Here is a 15759-nt window from a genome sequence, read left to right on the forward strand (position 1 = left end):
TGCCACGGGCAGGGACACCTTCCACTAGAGCAGCTTGCTCCAAGCCCCTGTGTCCAACCTGGCCTTGAACACTGTCAGGGATGGGGCAGCCACAGCTTCTCTGGGCACCCTGTGCCAGCGCCTCAGCACCCTCACAGGGAAGAGCTTCTGCCTAAGAGCTCCTCTCAGTCTCCCCTCTGTCAGTTTGAAGCCCAAACATGCAAACCTCTTCTTGATCCTCATTGAGAAATAGTAGTAGAGCTTCATCAGGGAAGTACTTCTGCTTGCACTAAGGTGAGGCAGGAAGGAACCAAACCCCTTATCTTTTCAGTTGTGCCCCTCTCTTCTTGCAGCTTTTCATTTGGAGCTCAGCAAGAAGGGGAGCACAGAAGGCATCTCAGCCTGTTTGAGCTGGCTGGTGTGCATGTCAGCCAGAGCTGAGGGCTCCTCACCTGGTGAGAAGCAGAGAGCTGATCTCAACACCATTGCTGAGAACAGATGTTACTTTGTCCAGACTGAGTTCATCTTGGTCTGGCATGGCTCCATGTCCATAGCACTGCAACATCCCCAGCAGGTAACAAGCAATAAATGGGGCAGAGAAAAATGATGTGATTTTGATGGTGGAAGCTTATACCCCAATGTATTTTTATCAGGTGTTTTAAAATAATGATGAGGAATCTGATTTCACTGTGAGCTGCTTTGAGCTCTTAGCACAGTATTGAAGGATTGCTGGATCCTTTCCACATCTAGGTTCTTTCCCTGGCTGTAACACTTTGGGGTGCCAGTGATGGCTCACAGCAGCAGAGGTAAATCTCCAATGTGTACCAATACAAGAGGCTCCCTAGGTGCCTCAGGATGCAGTTGACCCAGTAGGACCACTGCCAGCCTGTCCCTCACTGCTGCTCTCAAGCAAAGCCGCCATGGGCTCATGTTCTACTGAACATTGCCTGTGTTTTATCTGCATTAGAAGGCTAGCCTGTGCTTTTGTGTCTTGTCTGCTCTGAATCCCCTCCAGAAGGTACCTGCTGATGAAACGGGGACTTTTTGCATCATCTAGTTTGGAAATCCCGTAAAACTGTACAAAACCCCAAATGTCTTTGCAGAAAGAGCATGAACTGTGCAACCTGTGGACTTGTAGAAGCCTTTGGTCCACATTTCTGTCTTCCTTGCAATAACTGGTGACATAAACCTTACCTTTTGGTCTAAATTGGGTCACTACAGTGAGATCAGCTATTGTTCCCTCCATCATTTATCAGTATAGCCAAAACTCCTCCGTGCACTAATTATCTTGTCCCCTTTGGCCAAACTTCTAAGATGTTGTAAGGATGAAGTCACTGAGGTTCTCTCTGGGCACCCAGTTCATCGGATTTTAGTGGACACTTACTGAATGTATTTTGGCTTTTGAAACCAAGCAATTGCATCTGCGTTGGAGCCTTGGGTTCACAGGTTTCATGTTGCTACAAGAGAGATACCATTCTCCATCAGGTTTTGTGAAACTCCCTGTTTAGCTGTGTCTTGATGAATGATTTAAAAACTTGTATTTTGCCAAATAATTTGCTATAAAGAAAGATATGTCCAACAAGTTATGCAATTACCATTATTAATCAGCTTGTGTCTTTACAAGATTGAGGGAATCTTATTTTACACTGGAATTTTTAGCTGATGAGCTGGGTTCATGCAGTTTCTTTCCCTCCTCTTTAGAAAAGGATGGAAGGAAGTTAATTCCATCAATGCTTCAAGAGACCAGATATCCCCTGTTTATTAATTAATAATATCCATCTGGATTGTGTCAAGTGATTCCCTCTGCCTTTCCATGGATTTTTATCCAAAGAAAAAGCATTCTGAACCCTGTTCTATCAGTTTTGAAATCTTTGGAAGCCTGGCTGTTCTTTCCGTGTTTCTAGCACCTACTAGTTACAGGACATCAGGAATGTGAGCAGAGGACAGATGATGGGAGGAGGCTGTGTTTGTGAAATCTTCTTTTGATGTGTGGGAACAACCAAAATAGGGTTCTTGAAAGCCACTACACGCCAAAAAAAGTCCTCTGACACTGAACATCTCAAGAAGATGAAAACCTTCCTCCTGTTTCCATCGTCCCTGGCCTGAGCTTTTGATCTGACATAAGAAATGTGGTATGTGTCTGAAGTTCAGAAAGTTTATGCTGGCAAATAGAAAAGGGGGAGGTGGGTTGAGTAAGCTGGGACCGAGCTTCAGGCACATAACACTAATGTCCCTGCTGAGGGCCCTGCGCGTGAGCGGGCCCCACAGTGAAGAGCCAGGCTTCAAGCCATGGGAGAAGAGCAAGCGCCAGACCCTGTACAGAGGTGAGCGCGGCTCTCGGCGGGCCCCGGGCTGAGTTCTGCAGGCAGTGACCTCTGCCGCTGGCGCTGGCCTGCGAGCTCCTTGGCCAGGGCAGTGCATCATCCCTCCCGCCTTCCCTTCGCCTTCACACGCCATCCCCTACCCTGGGCCCGTCTCCCGCTGCGGTGTTGGCAGGAGACGTGGCCCCATTTCAGTTCTTTCCAGCTTTCTGACCCGGTTCAGCTGCGTCTGAGAGGTGGGGTCTGGAAACCAGAGACAAGCCCTCATGCCGGCAGGACCTCTGTTGCCAGAGGCTCTAGTTCAGCATGTCCATTTAGGCTCAGATTTGACTTTATGCTTCCATATGTGCCAAAAGACAAAAGCCTGAGTGTTCCGCTGAGTTGAGGCCATCTTTCACCTTGTGCAGCACAGCACAAGCTGTGGAGGAAAGGTTTCCATGTCTTCTGCAGATATCTGCCCTCCAGCTAGCTCCCTGAACCTGCTGTGGTTGCTGTTATGACCAACATTCCCCATGGCATGAAGACATACTTCATCTATCTGATGGTATTAGGTTGTTTTCTGCCTCCGTTCTTCCTGGAGGCATGACTTTTGCATTGGAAGTGGTCATAGCAGCAGAGGTGGGCACTGCTTGCAATGAGGATTTCCAATCAAAACCATACGTTCTTCTTCACTTGGTGGTGTCCCTCTCTCTACCTCAACCTTTCTGACTAGAATTTACCAAGACATTAAGAGTGAGCCTTTAATACGTTGCACGTTTTGCTAATTTGCTTCCTGGCTGTGAGCCTCTGTGGGATCATTTTCCAGCAGTTTACTCAGAGGGCCAAAGGCTTTCTTTTTTTGTTTAATGAAAGTGGGAATTCTCCTTGAGTCCCTTGGGTCCGGCAATGGCAGCCTTAAGAAAAACAGAACGTGACAGAAAGTAGATGAATGGCTCCAGTGCTATTGCAATAATGTGGAAGGACCCCGTTTGTGCTGGGCAAGCTTGGGAGAGGACGCTCTTGTTGAGTTTGAGATTCTGAATGTGACTAAATCCCTTGTGCTTTTCCTTCTTTAGTTTGGCTCTGCGGAGCTCATGGATATGAGAGCTCTCTTCTTTCTGCTTTATTTCTTTTGGGCACCTCTTCAGTCCTAATCATAAAAACTAGAATTTCTCAGCAATTTCAAGTCTGGAGACTTCCTGACCTCTATCATTTTGTGCCCAGGGAAAATAAACTTGTTGCTATGGTTTGAGCCTTAATGACTGCTATGTATATATAGTCCATTTAGGAAAAAGCATCCTGGATTATTCCATGCATGCCTTTAAATCTTTTACAGCCTTTATCAGCAGAGCTCTCATTTAAAACATGTTGTTTTAATGAAAAGGAGACCGTTGCCACTGTTCTGTGTTGATTATGTGGTAACACGTTTTTATTAGCACCCATAAAAATGATTTGGAGCTGTTCCACTCCAGATGCAACCTTCAGAGCTGTGCTCGAGCCACTCGCACCACCCGGGAGGGCCACGGACCCCTGTGGTTTGCTGCTCTCTGACCATTGCTGCTATGGATTTAATATCACCTCTTCCCACAACACTGCTGGGCTGCAGCAAAGTACTGTCCAGGACAGCCCTTGTTGGTCCCTTTGTTGCAGAAGGAGCATCCTAACCCTGCTCTGGCTTTAGCTCCTCTAATTTGCCACCTCCAGGATTAGTTTTGCCTCCTTTGCTGAATATACTTTGACAACATCCACATGTTTTGCTGGGGAAGCAAGGGGATAATATAAGTGTAAAGCAATTCAGAAGAAGTCTTCAATGCGCACTTGAGTCCCGTGTCAATGGGAATTAAGCACAATTATGGTAAGGCACATGCTCAAGTGTTTGTTGAACTGGTGGCATATTCCTTGGAAGTCTGACAAATAAATCATTGGGTAGAAGTGCAAGAGCCAGACTGAACCCATTCCTTCCTTACCTGGCGTCAGGGAAGCCCACTGAATAAAAGCAGTGTGACCTGATTCCTTTTTCCTTTCTTATTACTCTGAAAGCAAAGCTCTGGGTTCATCAATAAAGATCCTTGTAATAAAGGAAGAACTTTGCTTGCTTGCAACAGCTGAGGTTCAGTTCCCTTGCACTTAACCCAGCTCCCAGTTTAATTAGTTTCTGATTCACCCCTGTCAGGCCAGTACATTCTGCAGGAAGTTCATCATTTCTGGCGCTGCTGCAATGCTGGCTCTCACCATCTCTTGTAATAAATAAGTGATAAACCTTGTAATAATTGCAAGTTAAAAAACAAACAAGCAGAGCCAAGTCACTCTCATTTATAATTGCAATGTGACTTCATTATGTAAAGACAACACAGCATGTAAAAGCTGAAACTTCTAGGGATTTAGTGGAAAGTTTGAGCCACATTCTCTTTTATTTCCCTTATCCCTAAATCAGTATTTGCTTAGGTGGTTTCCAAACAGGAAGAGCCAGTGCTGTAACAAACCACAGTGCTGCGCTCCTCAGTTCCCCCCCTCGTAGCTTTGTGCTTAGAAAGCAGATTTTGCAGGAGATGCTGGATGCCTGGATCAAAACTCTTGCTCTGGAAACCTCAGCCCTGCTTCTGCCTGATGGGCATCCTGCAGCCATCCTGAGCAAGCAGCCTTGCTAGGGATTGATCCAGCTGCCAGGTAAGTGGCAGGGTTGCTGCTGTTTCTCAGGCATGGCTGATGCCACTGGCATAGTAGGTGCTGCCCTTAGTCTCTGCCTAGCAACTGGGGTAAAACCCCTGTGCCACAGAGCACATGGGCCTGGCATTCCATCAATGCTCCGATGGGTTAGGCTTTTTGAAAGAAATCTGTGGACCACTTTGTTTTGCCACTGTGCTTAGTGGCTGGGAAGGCAGAGAAATGAAGCATTCAGATTAAAATAGAAAGTATCTCTTTCTTTAAAAAGTCCTCATTTTGTGAGAAGTTTAACCAGAAATGTTGTGTATAAAGCGCAGTGAGCGTTCCCCTGCACTTCACTTCCCCAGCCCTCTGCTCCTTGTGGGCATCTAGGTTTTTTGCAGCCATGTTAAAGACTAACTTCCAGTTTCATACAGGCCACCAGTGCCCGGGGCAGTGCAGCCTGAGGGACAGCAGTAAATGTAATGTAATGGGGTTACTTTGCCAAGGAGCTTAGGTTGAAAATGGCCCAGATAGCTCAGGGATGCACACTGGGATGTGGATTTATTTGAAGGTAGTGTGTTTACAAAGTATAGAAACCATTGTGTGGTTTAATAATATCCTGTTATATCTAAGTAGAGCTGTTTGGGGAAATTAGCTGCCTTTTTGTTTGTTTAATCCAAAATTAAAGCACCCAAGATCTTTAAAAGCCTCATATTCTCCATCATCTTTAATTTGGTCAGCACTTGTGCTTTGACTTAACCAGTATTTGTTCTGAGGTACCTGGATATCCAGGGCACAGCCCTTCACCTTGCACCAGCTCTCTGTAGTTCATGACTCTGGATTTGAACACATAACCCAGCAGTGAAGTGCTGAGAGACAGAGAGACAGTCCCCAGCCCCACATGAGGCTGAATCTGGAAGCAGTGAAGCCCTCTCCAAGGAGGGGGTGTGTGGGATCCTCTTGCAACTGAACACAGCAGCTTCCTATCCTGATTACTGCCACTTTCCAGGAAACCAGTAAAGCTTTAACACCAAACCCCTGTGGTCCATGATGCAGTTGCTCACAGCTCCTGCTGGCAAGGGGAGGAGTTTCAAGACCTCTTCAGGAGTAAGACCATGTATGAAACCATCCTGCTGACATTGTTTGCCTTCCCTATGTCCTCTATATAGATCCTCCTGCTTGAGGCTGCAGAGCGAAGCCCACCACTGGAAAACAACCTGCCCATCACTGGGACAACGGCCACATGGTACGATGATTTGCTACCAGATGCCTTTCCCCTGCTGAATCCTGGGACTGTCCTCAGAAAAACAGTGGGATCTGTTGGTAAGCCTAACCTGCTCTTCACCCACCCTACGTACATGATTCCTGTAGGGTAACTAAAAGGAGGCCATGTCAGTCTGCTGTAGTATTGGAAGCTGCAGGGGAGAGGAGTTACAGGGAAGCATCTGCAGCTCCTTACCTCTGCACTGTCACAGAGTCACAGACTGGTTTGGGTTGGAAGGGACCTTAAAGCTCATCCAGTTCCACCCCTCATTGCTTCTTGTCTCTCCTTCTCTGCAAACTGCGAACACAGAGGCAGTCACACACCAACACCTATGTGGATTCGTGGACAAGGGAGGAATTTAATCCCCTTTGATCCCACCTTGAACCATCCTTCCAGCTGCAGCAAGCTGGATGTGATGTCCTCAGGGCCCCTTCCCACTGCTTGCAGGAATGAGGATCCTTTGAGAGGAGAGGGTCTTTGGGCTTTTCTGTCTGTGTCTGTTGCCCCTTCTTGAGTTAAGGCAGCAACAGAGTTCCTGGAAGAAAGCAGCTAAACTCAGAAACTAGCATGTTCAACTCCATTTTGCCAACTTTAACAACCTGTTGCTAACCTCAGTTTCTGTTGGCACAAGCATCTACTGAGAGCTCAGTTCTAGTCTCCAGAAAGTCAGATTTCTGGTAACCTCAGTAGGGCCACTGTGCCTGCCTGTGTGTTTCAGTGTACGTGTTTCTGAGTCCAAAAGCTGTGGATTTTGAGGTCCGGATAGACAGAAACATTCCTGAGCAAACTCCAGAGAGCTGTCAGGATCACAGGGGAGGATTTATAGTCACCTATCAAGCACCGAATGCAGCGTGTCCCTGTCTGGGAGCAGTGTGGGGGTAATTCTTGCTTTTACTGGGACAAAAAACTTTCCCATGAATAGCAGCATCACTTGCAGCCTGCATTCTATTTTTCACATTTGCCATAAACACAATGGGCTGTTTTATGATCCCTCTTGTGGCATGACAAAAAAATACACTTAGAAGCAAATCTCCCTCTGAGCCCACTTGGCTAGACAGATCCCCACGCATCGAATTTCCTTGACCTTGGCATTCTCTTTGCAAGATCCCTGCTCTCTGCTTCCAAAGCCCTGTCTGTCAGTTGCTGTGCTTGCTCCCAGAGCAGTTCTTTAGCTCTTTATCCTCTGTAGGGCCTACTTTGCTTTTTTCTTCCTTTTCTCAGTCCTAGCAGTTTATTATGGCAGCCCTTCATGACTGCAGCAGACTTGGAGCAACCAACATAGACCAGATGTGGTCCATGTTTATAATTTGACAGGATGCCACAACATGGAGGGAGGTTCACTAACAATATGTTCTGCAGAGTATTTTCAGAACCACAGTGGTAGCTGCCAGGAGCTGAATTAAAGCAGTTTCCCCAGTGTCCATTATATGCTCATTCTGCCTTCTCCATGTCATTTATTTTTGCTGTCGCAGTATCTCTGCACCTGCACTTGATTGCACTGAAGTCAGTCCAGCAAAAGCACTGATGACTCTGTCCCACCCCAAGCCCTCTCCTCTCAGAGGCTCTGTACACGATACTCTCCTCCTGCTCAGCAAGGAGCAATGGATGCCGCTCACCCAGGCTTTTGGCAATGCTGCAGAACTGAAGAGACCTCCTGCAGCACTTGCATCAGGATGACTCCATGGCCTGCTATCAGCACCCTCCATCCCTGCAGTAAATCTAGGAGGTGATCCCCTTCAGAAAGCAGGGGATGAAGATGCTGTACATGAGTGTCTTGTCAGCCAGACTTCCAGGCTGTGCCCATGTGCCCAGTGGAGTCCTTGTTCACTTTATTTTTCTAGCCTTGATTTATTTAACCTAGTGGGGGATAACAATTCTGGTGTAATAACTGGGAATCAGGAATGCACTGGACCATTTCAAGTCAGGACAGTGTCTTTCAGAAATTAGAAGTAATCAGTTAAGTTGCTCATTGACATGATTGCCCACTGCAGCCCCTAAGCAAGTTCTGTGGACTTCAAATGCTTGCTAAGGAGCTGTGGGGATGTTGCATGGATTGGGGGCCACATTTGGCTTCTTTCCCTCCTCACACCAGTTTATATTTACAGCCAAAAAAATGTACTGTGGGTTTTGCTGACATGTAGGGAATTCCACACAGTTGGGTTAGGATGGTGGGGGCCTGCCCGTTTTGCATCATTTCAACACTGTGCTGTGACATGTTGCTCAAAGCTGCCCCCAGGTTCACTTACCAAGGTTGCAGAGCTCACATCTTTCAACAAGTTGATATTAGAGTAGGTGGAAATCAAACCGGAGCGTCCCGTGTGATTTGGGGCTGTGGAAAGCTAAAACTCAGTCCCTCCCATCCCCTTCCCAGAGGTTTCTTGTGAAGTATCACTTACTTTGCCCTGTTGCTAGTTTTTCAGCCCAAGCAAATCCAGATCCTAGCTTGTGTGCCACAGAGTTCCTCAGCTGGAGGACATAAAGTGCCTAACACAAAGATGGGTGATACAGACTGAGATGCTTTAAATGGTGGGAGTGTTTCTGGATGACCTTTATAGCTCAGGGTTGGCTCTTGCCTCTCCAGGCTGAGCTCCAGGAAAACTTGCTACTGTTTATTAGGGCAGTTATTTCTTCTGTGAATGACAGGGCTGAGAACAGACAATCATTTAAAAGCAATCAGAGCTGTTGAGACAGCTGCACCACTGGACTTTCTGACCAGCTTGTTAATCAACAGGATACATTCTACTGAGTATTAAGAAAATACACACACACACACACACACACACATATATATATATACACACACTGTGGCTGAGCCAGTTGGCAGTGAGAGAACTAATTTTTCATATCTGTTTTGTTGTTTCTTTTTTTTTTTTGCCCTGTTCTTTTTAACTAGAGCCTAAAGGACACAGAGGTGCACAGGAGCAGCTAATACCACAGGGTAAGTAAATGGGTTCTGCTCTTTCACCTTTCAAAACACAAAACGTTCCTATGCCCAGTCCTGTATGTGAGTTGTTCCAGAAAGCAGAGAGATCCTGTGGCCAGGAGTCCTCTGTGATTTGGAGCCTCACGGATACAGAAGGGCTGGGTTTATTCTTTGGGGGTTATCTGCTCTGGTTGAAGGGGTGAAGTGCCAGCTTGAGCGTCTTGGAGACATGGAGTTCCCCAGCACACAGGGGATGGGAACTGCTGCCTGGTGCGGGGCAGTTCACTGGAGGGCACATGGTGAGAGCGAGCAGAGCATGTGATGAGTGATGGGAGACACTACCACTGTTGTTATGGTGCTGGTGCTGCCTGCTGGGGCACCATTTGCTGCTGGTGACAGTCAGGGCATCGTTTTGCCAAGCTCCATAGAAATAGAGAATAACCTGCTCCTGTACACGGAACACCTCAGGGAAGGAAAGGGAACAGATGGTGTGTTGCAGGTTAATGAGGGCCAGGAAGAAAATCAGGTCCCTTCATGTCAGCTTTGGTCTCCACCAGTAGAGTACTGGCCCTTTACCTTTTGGGGGTTATTTATTTTTCCTGTGGCCTTTTGTTTCATATTTTTGGAAGGTAAATACATGCCATGGGCATCAGTGCTCTGAGAGCGATGTCACTGCAGCAGAGCTGATCTATGGCAGCTGAAGATTTGGCCTGTTCATTTCCCTTCCCTCTTTCCCGTGAATCCTCTCTTTCTTCTTCCTTTTGCACTTGTCTCTTTGATGCTGGTAACACCATTTGTCACCAGTATGAGCATTTGCCTGACACATTACTCAGTGCTGCTTCTCCCAGCCTTTCCTTTAGCGCTTTCCACCTTCAGGGAAGCAAGTGCCAGTTTCTTTAAAGCTCCACTGCAGCGCCGTGATTGAGGATGCTGGCACCAAGTGATTGCTCTTGGTCTGCAGAAATTCAGAGCATGGAGTTACAAAGCTTGAACTGAAGGATTGAGGCTGATTTATACAAGCAAGGAGATGTTTTGAGCCACACTGGGCAGGACGGTGTGTGGTTGTAGAGCAGTGTTTCTGCTGTTCTTTCATCCATAGGGAAAGGATTTGCTGGATAAAGCTTCAGGTGTGTTGTAGGGAGGTTTGTAGGGGGGAGAAGCTGTTTGCAATGCTCTTGCTCTCTGAAATGGGCTCCTGATCATCTCCCAGAGCTTGCCAAGTGCAGCATCCGCTGTCAGGTGATATCCATTATAGGAGCCCATCTATTCACAGGCAAGTCTGCAGTTTGTCTCCTGTGGATAAGCAAATTGATCCAAATTAAAACCTTACCTTAATTCCTTGTTCAGTACCCAGATCACATCTTTACTGATGGCTCAATGAAACAAAAGTACAGACACATGCTTCCACGCAAAGCCTTTGGAAAGTTCTATTTCTTCACTCTGCCCAGTTCCACCATGGCTTAGAGATGGATGGATTTCATTTGTGTAAGCAAAAATAATTTGGATATCTCTCCAGAACAGCAAAAGTGAAAAAGAGAGAAGGGAAATCTTCCAAGGGCATCTGATACTGGGGGGTTACTGCTATGTTCTGAGACATGCAGAGAGTTTGGATGGAGGGACAGGTTTTGTGTCCAGGTGGGCTGTCCCACACCTAGAGTGGAGTTGCAAATCCTGTGAGCCTTGGTTTTTGTTATGTCACCCTGGTCCCTTTGGTACCAGCTGTGAAGGGGTCAGTTGACCTTCTCTTCCTCTATTCCTGTCCAGCCTTTACACCTTACATGCAGCAGGTTCGCCTGGTGCTGTGCTTGAAGGGTCCAGAACCTCTTTTGATATGAGGGAAGGGGAAGGACTTTGCTTAAGAGTTATTAAACCTTAACTTGCACTCTGCTGGGTTAGGGTCACGTGTGATGTACAGACTAAAACTGGAAACCCAAGTGCACTGAACTCTGCACTCGGACAGATTTCCCTCAGGCTTTGTAGGTTACATCTGCCCATGCTCTCAAAGTCCTTTGGTAGCTCAGAAACCAGGAACCTCTGACTCTCTTGGCTCTGACAGTATGTATATAATGCCTTTATTGTAACCATTAACAACTTAATCTGAGTAGACAGGCTAACTCATCCACCTCTCTAAGGTATTAAAGGCTTCCCTAATGTTTGCACAGTGTTTAAGTGTATCTTTCCAAAGCAGCTACTACTTTTGTGAGCCAAGGACTCAGTGTTTTTCTGAAAAACACTCTCCAAATTGCCAAGTGTTGTTATTATTTTGCTGGTCTAAAGAAACCAACATGAAGATTTTATTTAATGTCATTAGAAATAATCACTTTTCTATTACAAACACTGCCTGCACCTTACTGGGGGACTGAGTGGATTTGCCAAGAAGCATCCTGCTGGGCTGTAATTATTATTACTGGTACTTCCAGATGGGGCTGCTCAGCACCCTATTCTTTGATATAAATTAATAACATCTAGTTAGTTCAGTAGTGTGGGTGCATTAATGTTAGCGTGGAATGAAAAAAGCTTGTGCACAGCATGGTGCACTTGTTAGATGAATGAAATCAGCCGAAAACAGGGAAACATCTTTGACGCGGAATCTCTGGGTGGTTTGTATGGATCAGCTGGAGCAAGGGGGAGATGGGGTTTGATTTGCTTTTGCAAAGATGTTTTGTGTATTTAACTACGTTGGCACTCCTGTGGAGCTGACACATGGAGCTGGAGGAAGCTCACAAAGGAGCGCTTGAGGGACCAGCCAGACTCTGTGCAGAGCCATCCTGACCTTGGGAAGGGGACAGTGCGGCTCAGTTTAGCCTTGCGCAGCCCATCCAAGCTGGACATACCACATCCTGATGGCTGTTTGGGGTGGGCCTTGTGTGTGGGGACCTGCTTGTTTCATTAAAGACTGGAGGAAGAACAGAAGCAAGGTCCAGCCTGGCTCTTCTACCCTACACACCAGCCAGCTCTTGCCAACAGCACCCCCTTGTCTGTGCAAAGCTGCATTCCTCGCCCTTGCGTCTTTGACTCTCTGGTTTTGAGGTTGCTGAAGACCTTTGAGCTCAGCAGTGTCCTAACCTCCAACTAATTTCCTTCATGAATGCTTTCAGGGCTGCCGGGACAGGTTGGACCTCCAGGCCCAGTTGGACCAACTGGTCTTCCAGGACCACCAGGACCAAAAGGAGAGAAGGGACAACCTGGTGAGAGGGGCCCAGCAGGGCCACCAGGTGAGTCCTCGAGGAGGGGGCAGTGCTGCCGTGGTGGGAGATGTTTCACTTTCTTTATACACATTATCTGTGACACCAGATATACAAGGCTGGACACACAAGGTGTTGAGCATCTCCAGTTGGTATTGAATCCACTCCAAGGAGTCCCCTGGGTACTGAAATTAACCAGCAGTTTTCAGAGCGGGCAACCACCTGCAAGAGCAAGGACAGTCCCTGGGGTTTCCTGTGGAGCTGGACAGAGCTTGTCCCAGAAAGCTGCAGAGCCAGGATCATGTTTCCCCATAAAAACTGGTCTCTGATCTTTGAAGAGCATTCCCTGTTTAACTTTCTCACTGTGTGCCTGTTTTAACTCCCTTTTTCTCCACTATTTGTGTCAAGCTGCCAGATGCCAGGATGTCAAATGATGCTTTTACATGTTAAGGGAAAAGGTTACAAGGCCAAGCTGGGAGACTTCCTTCATCCCCAAAATGTGCCTAAACCTATTGCTGAGGGTGATACTACACAATATGTGCCAGAGCTCAGGCTCTGTGCTTTCTGTGTGTCTGAAAGGCTGTGTCTTGTACATCTGAGCTCAGGAAAGATCTGAACCTTGGCACATGCCTTCAATGTGAGAGTGGCCCTGAACGCTGTTTGGTGTTTTCTGGCAACCTGTCAATGGCTAAAGTCTGGCCAAGGATGTGTCTGCCTTTTGGTTTCTCAGTTTGCAGCGAGAGCCTTCCAGCCCCACAGGAAGCAGAACCAGCCTGCTGCTGGGCTGGCCGGGTTTCTGTTGTTCTCCCTGTGCTTTCCTGGCAGTGAGGTGACACACAGGTGTACTGGAGGCGAAGGGAAAGAGGGGCATTTGATTTCACTCCTCACTGCCTTTAGCTTCTTTCTCAGCCTAAGGCAGGGGGGAGATTCTACCCGTTCAGGAGTTGAGCTCTGCAGCACCTTTGAGCCAAGTAAGGCTAATCTGCTTTGCAGAGGAAGATGCTAAAGGCAAGTAATGGAAAATTAGGAAGCTGTTCCTCTTTCCCCACACATCCCGAACTCCCCCAATTACAGTTCAGGACAGAAATCCTTTGTCTTCTTACTGCCTTTTTATGTGGTAGCATCATTAGCACATTTTGAAATGCACTAACACATCCTCTCCTGCCTCTGCACAGGGCTGTTGGGGCCTCAAGGACCAAGAGGACTGCCAGGAGAAACAGGGATCCCAGGTCCCCCAGGTCCTCCGGGGCCACCAGCCACCCCAAGCCTCCCTCTTACCTTCCAACAAGGAGTTCTCTACTCTCTCCAGCCCACAGCTGAAAAAGAAAGTAAGTCTCCTTCTCAATTCCTTTTTTTTCCTGGTACACCAGCAGAGGGGGGAGGCACTTCCTCCTGAAGGCTCAGCTCTTCCTCCCACCTTCCTCCCAGGAGACTGCCCTCGATAGTCTCCCACCATGGCGCGGGACTCTTGGAAGTTCATGTTCAAGATGGAACACATAAGACTTAGAAGCTGGAGGAATTCACCTCTCCAGAATGAGGAACTGAGTCACTGCTCTTCTAAAACCAGTTCCCTGTGCCCAGTTTTCTGGGTTTATCATAGCTTTGAGGAGGTAACTTGGTGACCTTTAAGCTTCCATCAGGTGTAGCTGCTGTGCAGAGGGTCTCTAAGTGAACTGACAGCTCAGGTAGCATCATGTGAGACACAAATGGGGAGAGAACAGTCTGGCCAGTTAGGTGCTGGTGCAGTGAAATGGCAGTTTCTTTGCCCCCGCAGATCTTTGCCCCCACAGATGTGTCTTCCACCTGCATTTCTGGCTCATCAGTGTTATCCCACATGACACAAACTACAGAGTTACAGACTCGAAAGCCCTGGAAAGATGGTGATCTATCCCTTCCCTGTCACTGGAGTGTGTTTCTTGGAGCCTATGGGGATTTAACTTGTTTATTTATTTAACTTGTGTTGTCCATGGCAGGAAAAGGCTTTCTAGAAGAGCCACATTGTGTGCTTTTATCTGAGTGCTCTCAGATTTGGGCTTGATTCTTCTGGCCCAGTGTTGTGTAGCTGGGATCTAATAATGTGATAAAGCAGAGCTCAGCTGTCTCCCCTTGGCTTGTAAACTCCTGGAGCCCCAGCTTAATCGGGACTCCCATCCCAACTCCCCCAGACTTTAGCTGTGCCTCTTCCCCCCTCTTCTGCTCATGTCCAGCTTCAGAGCTCAGCTGTATTAGTAACAGCCGAGGATTAGTAAGTCTCCCTGTGTCTGACAGTTTTCTAGCGTTCTCCTTTCCCTTCCTCCCACTCTGCTTTCCAGGCTCCATTCACTTCCCGAAAGTGAACAGATGTATTTTTAATTTGGGAAGGATTTTAACAGCTCCATTTCACGTTCAGTTCCTGGGGCAGGATGAAATGAATTGTGGTTCCATGCTAAGATTTTAACAAAATGTAGATTGATCTGCTGTGCTCATGCCTTGTGACAAGGAAGTTATCACCTCACTGCCTTACAGGATCGCATCAAATGGTGCCATTCGGCATCCCACCTTTAACTCCAAAGGATCCTTAAGGATGGTTTGGGTATTGCTGCTGCCATCTCCCTCCAACCACCCTTTAAATTAAACTCTTTCTTGCAAAGTAGTGAATAAATTAAAGTGTAAAAGGCATTGATCAGCAGCTGATGTGTGAGAAGGGTCAATTCTGTATTGTCCCAGAATGGGAAGTGGATAAATATCTGTATTAACTCTGCCAGCACTGGGCAGCAGCAGGCTCCCACATGGACCTAAGGACAGTGAGTAGATGGTGACTGTTCCATCGCTGGGCAGCCCTTTACTTCTCCTCCATAGCTGTGGTGGATTTCTTGGTTTGCAGAAGGAGCCCAAAAGCTTCCTAACAATTTTTCTTGTTTAAAAGCTTTTCTTAGTCCAAATCTCAGTGCAAGTGTAGGTTACCTGTGTGGCCATGGTGAAGTTACAGCAATATCAAGACCATTTTCTTACAAAATGTGCTGTTTTGCTTGTGTTGGCTGATTCTGCCTGCTGCGGGCTGGTGGAAAGCTGATCCCTACAACCCATAAAGCAGCCTTGTAAATTCTGGGCAGGAGTTTCTTAAATGTATTTATTTATTTTGAATGGAGCACATCTGAAAACTATAAACACAAGATTCCAGCTGCTGACAGCAGAGGGAAGCATATTCCTGGTAACAGGCATGTGCAGTCATGGAGATGTGAGAAAGCTGTATCACATTATTAGTAGTACAGTGTTTGGTTCTGCCTGAACATGGTTATTGCATGTGCCTTTATTAATCACAACAAGCTCCTGTTGGCAGTGTTTACCAGCAGCCAGAAGCCAAAACCAGGGAGACAGATCGTATTTTCTCACACTTTCACTGAGCTAAGGTAAAGGAATTGGTCCCAGTTGTCTCCCTCTAGATCAGGTAGCAGAAAGAAATGAAGACAGGATTACTTCATT

At 47.0% G+C, this 15759-nt stretch overlaps 1 protein-coding gene across 8 annotated transcripts in view; it reads left to right on the forward strand.

Moving 5' to 3' along the window:
- The window catches only part of COL26A1 (collagen type XXVI alpha 1 chain), a 168798-nt gene that overhangs the window by 134637 nt on the left and 18402 nt on the right, over positions 1 to 15759 (forward strand). For all 8 annotated transcript variants that reach the window (XM_061355512.1, XM_061355513.1, XM_061355506.1 and 5 more), the window contains 4 exons: positions 6095 to 6248; positions 9083 to 9127; positions 12211 to 12327; positions 13473 to 13625. In XM_061355512.1, the coding sequence (XP_061211496.1) occupies positions 6095 to 6248; positions 9083 to 9127; positions 12211 to 12327; positions 13473 to 13625 (469 nt within the window). The remainder of the gene's footprint in view (positions 1 to 6094; positions 6249 to 9082; positions 9128 to 12210; positions 12328 to 13472; positions 13626 to 15759) is intronic.

Source organism: Neopsephotus bourkii, unplaced genomic scaffold, assembly GCF_033783945.1.
Source record: "Neopsephotus bourkii isolate Nb327-2 ecotype Australia unplaced genomic scaffold, CSIRO-AGI_Nbou_v1 NB_804, whole genome shotgun sequence".
In the NCBI taxonomy this organism is placed as follows: Eukaryota; Metazoa; Chordata; class Aves; order Psittaciformes; family Psittacidae; genus Neopsephotus; species Neopsephotus bourkii.